This window comes from Callithrix jacchus, chromosome 3, assembly GCF_049354715.1.
Source record: "Callithrix jacchus isolate 240 chromosome 3, calJac240_pri, whole genome shotgun sequence".
NCBI lineage: Eukaryota > Metazoa > Chordata > Mammalia > Primates > Cebidae > Callithrix > Callithrix jacchus.
This window is the reverse complement of record NC_133504.1, coordinates 153486081-153497949: the sequence shown is the minus strand read 5'-3', so window position 1 is coordinate 153497949 and position 11869 is coordinate 153486081. Positions and strand designations below refer to the sequence as shown.

The following is an 11869-nucleotide window of genomic DNA, read 5'->3' as shown; positions in this document are numbered from 1 at the left end:
GGAGCTGCCAGTCTCAAATTACCGGAGGGGAGGGAGGGCAGGCCAGGCCTGGATCTCAGGATCTGGGTCCTGAGTGCAACGCAAGCCTGAGCTCTCCAGCTGTCGCCATAAGACTGCAGCAGTGTGGGCTCCTTGTGCTCAGGTCCTTTGCATTCATAAGGAGAAGCAGAAGACCACACTGCCTGGCTGAGACTTTATTATAGAGGATAAGGAGAAACATGAACTGGTCCCATTCCTGCATCTCCTTTTGCTGGATTTACTTTGCTGCTTCCAGACTGAGAGGTGAGAGACTGGTGACATGTAACGGTCTTGTCTCATCTGGGGTTATTGCTTTGGGGGAGGTGGGGCAGGGCAGGGAAGACAGATGATTCAACAGCATGGAAGTGTTCTGTGCTTCCTACTGACTCTGACCTTGGTAGGGCACACCAGAAAAACAACTCATCCATCCACCCAAAGCTTGTCCCTCGCCAGCCCTGGGCCAGCCCCCATTTTAGACCTCAGTCTTGCGTTCTTTGTCTTGAAATACACGCAACACTCTGAATGTTGATCCAGATCCCTCTTGTTGAGCAGCTGTAGAGGCGGCAGATGGAAAATATGCTCAGAAGTTGTTTAATGACCTTTTTGAAGATTATTCCAATGCTCTGCGTCCAGTGGAAGATACAGATAAAGTCCTGAATGTCACGCTGCAGATTACGCTCTCTCAGATTAAGGATATGGTGAGTAACATATGGTGCTGACTCTTTGGAATAATTCTTAGAGGATAAACAACCATGCTCTCTGAAGAGAATGTCTTAACAGGGAATTTAAGAGGGAATGACAGCTCCGTATGCAAACTGGTGGGAGAAGAGAATGCTGAGAAAAGGAAGCTTTCTACAAAAGTTCTTAATTTCGTGAAGTGTTACCTAATCCTGGTTGTTAACTGTAACAGTCTTGGATAATGTACAGAAAGGTGGGGTGACATAACGGGTAAATATGTAGGTAATGTAAAGAAAGGTGGGGTGACATAAATGTCCAAAATGGGTAAATCCATAGAGACAGAAAACAGCATAGAAGTCACTAGGGTCTGGAGGGAGGAAGGGGAAAATGGCCAGTAAGTTCTTAATGATGATGGGGTTTCTTTGCGGGGAAGGAAATGGTCTTGAATTAGGCAGTGGTAATGGTTGCACAACATTGTGAGTATATTGGAAGCTTCTAAAATGTCCCCTTCTAAAATGATTAAAATGGTGAGTTGTAATGTGAATTTAATCTCAATTTTTTAAAAAAGGTAGTGTTTTAAGATGGCATAGCTTATTAGTGCTTCTATATGTTTAATTACACAATGTTACGAAACTTGAAAGATTTTTCTTCTGCACATTGTTATTCCCTGACTTTTGCTTTCAAGTATGCCATTCATTGATCAATTTTCAGGAAATATGGGCAGTTGATCCATGCAAAGATATGAAGACTTAAATATTTGTCCACATTCTGAACACTAAATCTAAGAGGAAAAAAAATATGATCTTGGTAGTCAATCAAAGGGATAGAATAATAAAGCTCTCACTTATTGAAAATAGACAAGTGTTTGTGAAATTCCCATTGTGAAGAACAAGTGTCCTATCAATGGAAGACATTTCAAGTGTCTGCTAGGTAAAGTTACATCTGGATTCATTGCGTAGGATGAAAGAAACCAAATTCTGACCGCCTATTTGTGGATCCGCCAAATCTGGCATGATGCCTATCTCACCTGGGACCGAGATCAGTACGATGGCCTAGACTCCATCAGGATCCCCAGTGACCTCGTGTGGAGGCCAGACATCGTCTTATATAACAAGTAAGTGCAGCTCACAACGGATGCTTTTCAGACGTGAACTTGTTGATTTCATAGAATTTAAACATAATGGGTGCGGTGCAGTGGCTCATACCTGTAATGCCAACACTTTGGAAGGCCAAGACGGGAGGATCATGAGGTCAGGAATTCAAGACCAGCCAAGATAGTGAAACTCTCTCTACTAAAGATACAAAAATTAGCTGGGTGTGGTGGCAGGTGCCTTTAATCCCAGCTATTCGGGAGACTGAGTCAGGAGAATCGCTTGAACCTGGGAGGCGGAGGTTGCAGTGAGCTGAGATCGTGCCACCGCACTCCAGCCTGGGTGAAAGAGCAAGACTCCACCTCAAATAAATAAATAAATAAACATGATGAAAAAGGAATGTTTAAAACATGCGTGAAATTAAATATTAATCCATGTTCCTAGGACTCCTGAAATATGGTCATAGGAACTGAGATCAGGAAATAATATGTCATAAAAGCTCAGAGCTGGAAGGAAACCATCAATCTACATTCCCCTTTTTCAGGTGAGAAAGTGGAGGCTGCATTAGTTTGCTAGGGCTAACTTTGCCACAGCAGAGTAGCACAAACTAGGTGACTTAACAGAAATGTGTTGTCTCCCAGCTCTGGAGATAAGAAGTCTGCGATGCAGGTGTTGACAGCGTGGTTTCCTCTGAGGACTGTGAGGGAGGATCTGTTCCAGCCTCTCTTCTAGCTAATGGTGGTTTGCTGGCAGTCTTTGGTGCTCCTAGATGTGTGGAAGCATCACTCTGAGCTCTGCCTTCATCCTCACATGGCATTCTCCTGTGTGTTCCCTGTGTCCAAATTCCCAATAGGATTAGGTGCCCACCCTACTCCAGCATGACTTCATCTTAACCTAACTAACTACGTCTTCCAGGATGCTATTCTCAAATCAAGTCCCATCCTGAGTGCTGGGGGCTAAGACTTCAATATGTGAATTTTTCAGGGACACCAGTCAACCCATAACAGTGACACTCACCATCCAAGATCGTGCATCAATAATTAATTACATTGGAATGGGCCATCTAGGAACTGACCTGTGGATTTGGGGCTCTGTGTGGAGTGGAGGATGAACCAGTTTATAGGATGCAAAGTGACCTTTTCCTGGTCTCAGAGCAAGGGGCCTTGTATAATGGATAGGTAAGGTTTATGTGTTGCAAGCTATAAGGTGCATATGAATCGCCCAGGGAGCTTGTTAAAATGCAGATTATGATTCCATAGGTGTGGGGCAGGCCTGTGATTCTGCATTTTTACAAGCTCCAGAAGATGTGGGCACTGCGGGTCCATGGGCTGCAGTTTGAGAAAAAAATAAAAAAACAGATCTCTGCTGGGTACGGTGACTCACGTCTATAATCCCAGCACTTTGGGAAGCCGAAGCAAGTAGATCACCTGAGGTCAGGAGTTCAAGACCAGCCTGACCAACATGGCGAAACCCTGCCTTTACTATAAATACAAAAATTAGCTGGGTGTGGTGTCGTGCGCTGTAATCCGAGCTACTCGGGAGGCTGAGGCAGGAGAGTTACCTGAACCTGGGATGCGGAGGTTGTGGTGAGGAGGCGGAGGTTGCCGTGAGCCGAGATTGCACCATTGCACTCCAGCCTGGGTGACAGAACAAGACTCCATCTCAAAAAAAAAAAAAAAAACCCAAATAAACAAAAAACAGATCTCTGGTCACAGTTTAAGCTCAGTCAGTTTAAGCTCAGTGGCTCCACCTGTTGTCGAAGGAGCTTCTCTCTCTTTTTATTCTGGAATCCAAGTTTCCGTGGAGTGGCAAAGGCTCCTCTGCGGCTCAGAACTCTGTGAGTGAGGGGCACCTCAGGGGCTCCCCCGGGACGAGGCTTCCAGCGGGCATGGATTTCCTTAAGGAAGCAACACAGGTGGGTTGCAGCCTGGCTTTTAGTCTCAGTCTCACTCCTTACTCAGAGAGCTCATCTAAGGCTCCTGACCTCTGGAATCACAGCCCTGTTTCTGCCTGTTTCCCACTCTAAGGGGTCAGAGGAATCGTTTGTATTCCTTCCTAAGGGAAATAACATTCAAGTATGGGGCTTTATTCCTCCAGTTTACCCTCCCTCCCTGTGTTCTCTCTCTCTCTCTCTCTCACACACACACACACGCGCACACACACACACACACACACACAGCACAAAAATAAACCACATCGTCCATTACCACACTCTCTTGTCCGCAGAGTGCAGAAGAGTAATATCTGATAATTTCATTGACACAGACCGGGCCTGGGGGCTCACACCCGTAATCCCAGAACTTTGGGGGGCCAAGGCAGGTGGATCACCTGAGGTCAGGAGTTTGAGACCAGCCTGGCCAACATGATGAAACCCTATCTCTACTAAAAATATAAAAATTAGCTGGGTGTGGTGGCGGTGCCTGTAATCCCCGCTGCTTGGGAGACTGAGGCAGGAGAATCACTTAAACCCAGGAGGTGGCGGTTGCAGTAAACTGAGATTGTGCCGCTGCACTCCAGCCTGGGTGACAGGAGTGAGACTCTCTCAAAAAAAGAAAAAGAGAGATAATTTCATTGATCCCGATGAGCTCATATAGCATTCTGTAAGTTTTTTTTTTAGACAGAGTTTTTTATTTTAGACACTCCTGTCACCCACGCTGGACTGCAGTGGTGTGATCACGGTTCACTACAGCCTTGACTTCCCAGACTTAGGTTATTCACCCACCTCAGCCTCCTGAATAGCTGGGACTACAGGTGCATGCCACTATGCCCAGCTAACTTTTAGCAAAGATAGGGTCTCACCATGTTGCCCAGGCTGGTTTCAAACTCCTGGACACACGCAATCCACCCAGCTCAGCCTCCCAAAGTGCTGGGATTACAGGCATGAGCCACTGCACCTGGCCAGCATTCTGTAAATTCTAACAATTCTCTCCGAAAAACAAACAGAATGGTGTTCCTCCTCTCCCTCCTGTTTTGATTGGCTGAGGCAGTGACCAGCTCTTACTGAAATTCATCTTTGCAAGCTTACAAGGCACCCTCAGTTAAGCTGACCCCAGTCCTCCCTTATTAGAGAAGCCAATTATGTGCTCAGGAGCTCACACAAGCCTACTGTGGCTTTGGTCGTTTTGTCCTCATTCTCCCTTCCCCACTCCCCGTCACTGGCCTTGAGATGTGTGAATTTTGTTCCCCACCCCTTTACACAGGGCATTCCACCACACTGATTAATCATCTCTTTTTTACCCTCTGGTTGACTCTTTAGTTGTCTCTGCACTCTTGTCACTCACGGACCATTCTGTTTCTGCTCCTCTCTTCTCCTTTGCCTTCTTCTTCTCAGTTTTGCTGCATAGAGGAACCTTTACATGGAACTATGGTTGGATGACATCTTCATGCCTTTAACAAATTGAGATGAAAAGGGAAGAGTGTGACAGGATCAGGCAAAGAAGGGCCCCTACTCATGGCTGTTTCCCTGAGCTCAGTCCTTCTAGCTGAATCCCTGACTCTGTAGAATCTGCCGATGCCAGACACAATATCACTGCTTCTCAGAAGCAGGTACAGAGTGTCACAGACAACACAATGGGCTTCCTGAGCTGTGGTGAGGAGAAATAGGGGCAGTGGGTAGGTGAGTCAGTCCAGCGTGATGAAAACACTTCAGGCAGGAAGATGCTTAGTTGCTGCCTAAATCCGCGGAGCCAGACTGGTTAGGGAGTGAGCAGGAAGGAGATACCCCTGGAAGCCACTTCGCAGGAGAATAGTTGAATTTGCTGATGCTTAGTTTGGAAGAGGGAGGAAGACCTTGAAGACATGATGGTTACCTTAGGCAATCAGAGAGAAAGTAAGGTAGATAAAGAGAACACTGCTCCAGAGGACAAAACCCAAGATGATCAGTAGACGCCGGAAGGGAAGATAAGCTCTCCTCAAAAAAATAAAAATGAAACAAAGCAAAAAAAAACACCAGAACATTTTTCTAATAATTTTGGCAATGAATTGTCCCAAGAAATAGTGAGCTCTGTAGCACTATAATAGTTCAAGTAGATACTGGCTCCTTTAGTAAATCAGTAGAGAAATAAATGAATTGGGGCTCAACGTTCTGATGGGAATGTTTAGTACTAGTATATGGTTAGTACAGTGGCTGGCATAAGAGGCTACAGGGATTTCTGATGTTTTTAGATTAGGTAAAGTTTAAACAGATTACAGAAATTTAAGATTTGAATTCATTATGGAGTTTTCATGGTCAGGTTTTATTTATTTATCTTTTTAAGGCAGAGTTTTGCTCTGTAACCCAGACTAGAGTGGCGTGGTACAATTGTAGCTTACTATAGCTTGACCTCCTGGGCTCAAGTTGAGGCAGTATTCTCTCAGTAGGGTCTGGAGACAGGGAGCCTTCACTTCAGCTTCGGAATGGTCACAGACCAAGTCTTCATTTGCACAGGGTGTAACTTCACTTCAGTCTCTGATTGGCTGTAGGTCACATCTTCATTTGCATAGAGTGTAACCTCACTTCAGCCTCTAATTGGTTGTGGGCCAAGTCTTCATTTACATAGTGTGTAACCAATAGGAAACCTCTAAAGGGTACTGGAACCCCAGAAGATTTTGTAACCAGTGCTCTTGGGCTGCTCACTGGAGCCCACACCCACTCCATGGAGTGTAGTTTCATTTCAATAAATCTGAGCGTTTATTGCTTCTTTCATTGTGCTGTACTTTCATTGCTTTATTTGTGCTTTTTGTCCAATTCTTTGTTCAGATTGCCAAGAACATGGACAACTTGTAGTTGAGACCCTCCATGGGTAACAAAGTGATCTCATTTCTGTCTCTTGAGTAGCTGGAACTACAGGTGTGCATTACCAAGCCCAGCTAATTAAAACAAATTTTTTTATAGAGATGAGGTCTCACTATATTGCTCAGGCTGGTCTTGAATTCCTGGGCTCAAGCGATCCTTCTGCCTTGGCATTCCAAAGTGCTGGGATTACAGGCATGAGCCACCATGCCTGGCCCCAGTGGTCGGATTTTAATAAGCAGTTTTAATGGTTGGCTTTTAGACCTAGTGAGGAACTGGGTGCCCTATTGTATTCAAAACAATTTGTCTAGAATTTAACTTTAAGGCCAGCTTCTATAGCTATCTTTAGCTATATAAGATGATTTAGAGAATGGCAAGACTTTCAGATGAGACTGGAAATAAAGGAGGGGAACAAGAAACAGTTTTGGAAAAAAAGAGGATGAATTTGATGTTCAGTTTGGGGAACTAAAGAAACATCCCCAGGGAAAGGTCCAATAATGAGATTGCAAAGGCAAATCTGAAACTTGGAGAAACCGGTAAGGGCTAATAGAGATGCCGAAAGTCCTTAAAGTCCTATAGAACTACTCATGGAGCTGGGCATGGTGGCTCATGTCTGTAATCCCAGCACTTTGGGAGGCCGAGGCAGTTGGATCACGAGGTCAGGAGTTTGAGACCAGCCTGGGCAACGTGGTGAAACCCAGTCTCTACTAAAAATACAAAAATTAGCTAGGCATGGTGGCAGGCGCCTATAATCCCAGCTACTTAGGAAGCTGAGGCAGGAGAATCATTTGAACCCAGGAAGCAGAGGTTGCAATGAGCTGAGATCATGTCATTGCACTCCAGCCTGGATGACAGGGTGAGAATCCATCTCAAAAAAGAAAAAAATAAAAACTACTCATGGAAGGAAAGAAAATGGCTGAGGATAAAATTGAAAAAAATCTCTGCATTTAAGGAATTTACAGAGGAAACTTAGAATCAGTGGTTAAAGAGGTAGAAGGAGAACTGAGAGACTCATGTAATAAAAACCAAGGGAACAGAGGATGTCTAGGAAGAATCCATAATCCCAGTGTTTGGGAAGAGTTAAAGAACATGAAGACTTAGGAGAAGTCTTGAGATTTGCCTAGCTGGACTTGTCGGAAAGATGTCAAAATGCAGGAGTCAAGAAATAAAAGCGAGAGGAAATGGGACAACAGCAGGTATCAGTTACTTTTGAAAGCAGTGCATGGAAGGAGATGAGAGAGAAAGAAGTGCTGGGAAGAAAAGGAGTTTGGCAGGAGAGACTTGTAAACAGAGTGGGAAAGTGACTAGAGGGGCCAAGGGAGGCAAGATTCTGAAGGAGGCATGGGAGGAAAGGACTCACAGGACTGGAAGGGAAGTTAGCAGGGAAGTGGGGGGGGGCAACTTCTTTTTGATATGGAAAGGAAGGAAAAGTGAATATGTGAAAGACAGAGATATTGGAGATGGAAGGAGGAAGGAATCCTGGGATGGAGTAAACAGAGAAGTCTACACTGAGGTTCCAGGGACTGCAAACACTGATCAACTCTCCCTGCTCCCTCATTCATCAGCCTGCTCCTCCCCAGTTCCCAGGAGTGGGCTTCTTACTGCCAACACTGGGAATGGTATTTTTGCTCAATTGTAAAACAACTAAAGTTAGTTCAGTCTTTGATCAGATACAGAAGAGGAGAGGGGGCTGCCTGTATTGGTCTGTTCTCTTGTTGCTAATAAAGACATACCCAAGATTGGGTAATTTAAAAAAGAAAAGAGGCTTAATGGACTCACAGTTCACATGGCTGGGAAGCCCTCACAATCATGGCTGAAGGTGAATGAGGAGCGAAGTCACGTCTTACATGGTGGCAGGCAAGAGAGCATGTGCAGGGGAACTCCCCTGTGTAAAACCATCGGATCTCATGAGACTTATTCACTATCACAAGAACAGCATGGGAAACCTGCCCCCATGGTTGAATTACCTCTCACCATGTCCCTCCCGCAACATGTGGGAATTATGGGAGCTACACTTCAAGATGAGATTTGGGTGGGGACACAGCCAAACCATATCACTATCTGTAGGCCACTGAGTGGCTGAGGAAAGGGAAGGTAAGAGGAAAGCAATTTCAATATTCTGTGAGGGTTATATTATTAAACATGCCTTCCTGACCTCCAGCTTACATTTTGTCCCAGCTTATATTTTTTCATAGTTGAGTTGAGAACATGAAACACAGAGACAGAGGGAAGGGGAAGAAATTAATACATACTTGCCACTTACTATGTGTTTGCATAGAGTTGGGGCTTTACAAAGTGTGGTAGACAGAATAATACCCTCCTCCAAAAGATGTGCATATCCTAATCCCCAAGACCTGTGAAGATGTTATCTTACATGGCAAAAAAAGACTTTGCAGGTGTGATTGAATTAAAAATTTAGATGAGAGAGATTATCCTGCTGGGTCTAATGTAAACATAAGGGTCCTTATAAGAGGGAGATGGGACAGTCAGAATAGGTGATGCCACAAAGGAAGCTGAGGTTAGTGATGCAAAGAAGGGTCCCTAAGCCAAGGGAATGCAGGTGGATTCAAGAAGGTAGAAAAGGAAAGGCAATAGATCTTCCCCTAGATCCTCCAGAAGGAATGCAGCCCCGCTACATGTTGATTTTAGGATTTCTGACCTCTAGAATTGTTAAGATGCTAAATTCGTGTTGTTTTAAGACATTAGAAGCTGGGCGTCGTGGCTCACGCCTGTATTCCCAGCACGCTGGAAGGCTGAGGTGGTTGGATCACTTGAGGTCAGGAGTTCAAGACCAGCTTGGCCAACATGGTGAAACCCCATCTCTACTGAAAATACAAAAATTAGCCAGGTGTGGTGGCATGTGCCTGTAATCCCAGCTACTTGGGAGGCTGAGGCAGGAGAATCACTGGAACCCAGGAAGCAGAGGCTGCAGTGAGCTGAGATCTTGCCACTGTACTTCAGCCTGGGCAACAGAGCACGACTGTCTCAAAAAAAAAAAAAAAAAGACATTAGGTTTGTGGTAGTTTGCTACAGCAACAATGGAAATTAACATACATAGTTATTTGTGTAATATAAAAATTAAAAGGAAGACTTAAGGTATTATAATGCCCACTTTTACAGATGAGTGATAGAAATATAACCCACTTAAGGTTATGAAACCTGAATCAGGTTCTGAACTCAAATCTCCATGATATTTTCATAAGAAGTAAATAAGAATTTTAAGACCCAGTCTCTGACTTCAAGGCACAATCTAATAAGCTATGTGTGTAAAAACTATAACGCAAGGTAAAATGCAGATTCCTTATGACACAGAATTAAGTGCTGTGGCCCTTCAAGAATGGAAAGGTATCTGGCTGGAGAGGCAGGGAAGGCTTCACAGAGGAAGTGGCTTTTGGGCAGAGTCTTGAAGGATGTGTTGGTTTGCAGAAAAGGGGCCTATTATGGGTTGAGGAAAGAGTTTGGGTAAGAGAAACTCACAGGGTTAGTTGGGGTTCCAGCCTTGATTGGTGCGGTGGGAGTGAAGGAGGCCAGCAGAGGCACACAGCTAGAAAGTGAGGTGGGAATAGATCACGGAAGAGCTAGAGCACTAAACTGAGGAGGTGTGTAAGTATTATGTGGGCCACGGGAAGCCACTGCAAGTTTCGAGCAGTGATACCATAAAAAAAACCCAGGGAGATAAATAAATAAGATATTGGTCATGAAGTGATTAAATAATAATGTCTTGGCTGGGCACAGTAGCTCGTACCTGTAATCCCAGCACTTTGGGAGGCCGAGGCAAGAGAATCATATGAGGCCAGGAGCTCAAGACCAGCCTGAGCAAGATAGCAAGACATTGCCTCCACAAAAAAAAATTTTTTTTATTTTTAAATTATTTTTTATTTTTGGAGACAGAGTTTAGCTCTTGTTACCCAGGCTGGAGTGTAATGGTGTGATCTCGGCTCTCTACAGCCTTCGCCTCCTGGTTTCAAGCGATTCTCCTGCCTCAGCCTCTCAAGTAGCTGGGATTACAGGTGCACACCACCACACTTGGCTAATTTTGTATTTTTAGTAGAGATGGGGTTTCTCCATTTTGGTCAGGGTGGTCTCAAACTCCCGACCTCAGGTGATCCACCCGCCTCAGCCTCTCAACGTGCTGGAATTACAGGTGTGAGTCACTGTCTGGCCAAAAAATATATATATTTTAATATAATATATTTGAACTACTCCAGGCTGGGCGTGGTGGCTCACACCTGTGATCTCAGCACTTTGGGAGGCCAAGGCAGGTGGATTACCTGAGGTCAGGAGTTCGAGATCAGCCTGGTAAAAATGGTGAAACACTGTTTCTACTAAAAACGCAAAAAATTAGTCAGGTGTGATGGTGCACATTTGTAATCCCAGCTACTCAGGAGGCTGAGACAGTAGAATCCCTTGAATCCGGGAAGCAAAGGTTGCAGTGAGCCAAAATTGTGCCACTGCACTAAAGCCTGGGCACAGAGCGAGACTCCATCTTAAAAAAAAAAAAAAAAAAAAAAAAAAAAGGCCAGGTGCGGTGGCTCACATCTAATCTATAATCTCAGCACTTTGGGAAGCCAGTGCAGGAGGACCACCTGAGGTTAGGAGTTGGAGACCAGCCTGGCCAACGTGACAAAACCCGGTCTCTACTAAAAGCACAAAAATTAGCCAGGCCTGGTGGCGGGCACCTGTAGTCCCAGCTACTCAGGAGCCTGAGGCAGGAGAATAAAATGTGTCAAAAAAGCAAAACAAAAACAATCTAGTCAAAAGTAGCTGGGGTGATGTTTTTGGTCAGTGAGTTCCCTTACCCTTCGGCTTGGGGTCGGGTTTGGCCAATATGGAGCACCAGTGGGCAATTGTAGGGAGAACAGAGCGTGAGGTTAGGGGGTGTACTCCCTTGCTCTCTTCCTGTGAGCTGGGTGTGTCCCCTGACAGAAAGTCATTATTCCTATCTTGGTGACCCTCTTGGTTAGAGTGTGTATTCCCTTGCTGTCTTCTCTTACCTTTGGCTGGGTTACTCTTATTTTGGTGACCCTCTTCATGCAAATCTTTCTTTCCAGGTCTGGTAATTGCACTGTCTCCACACATCTTCACGTCCAGGAACGGTTTCTCTGCATCCTATCCACACCTTTGTGAACACCCCCTTTCTTAAACTCTCCTCAAGTCATCTCATTTGAGTAGGCCATTTGTTTCCAACTGGGACCCTGCCCAGGGCGATTGTTCTAGCTCCAAACAGTCTCTCTGATCTCCAGATCTCTCCTTTTGCACCAAGGAAGTAGGATGGGTGAGCAGTGTTCTCAGTTCATGTGTAGTTCTCACT

The 11869-nt window shown here is 45.0% G+C and overlaps 1 protein-coding gene across 1 annotated transcript in view; it reads left to right on the top strand.

Moving 5' to 3' along the window:
* The first annotated feature begins 88 nt into the window (after positions 1-88).
* The window catches only part of CHRNA9 (cholinergic receptor nicotinic alpha 9 subunit), a 28274-nt gene continuing 16493 nt past the window's right edge, over positions 89-11869 (top strand). The window contains exons 1-3 of the mRNA XM_035293844.3: positions 89-282; positions 571-716; positions 1656-1810. Coding sequence (XP_035149735.1) covers positions 219-282; positions 571-716; positions 1656-1810 — 365 coding nt within the window. The 5' untranslated portion in view covers positions 89-218. The remainder of the gene's footprint in view (positions 283-570; positions 717-1655; positions 1811-11869) is intronic.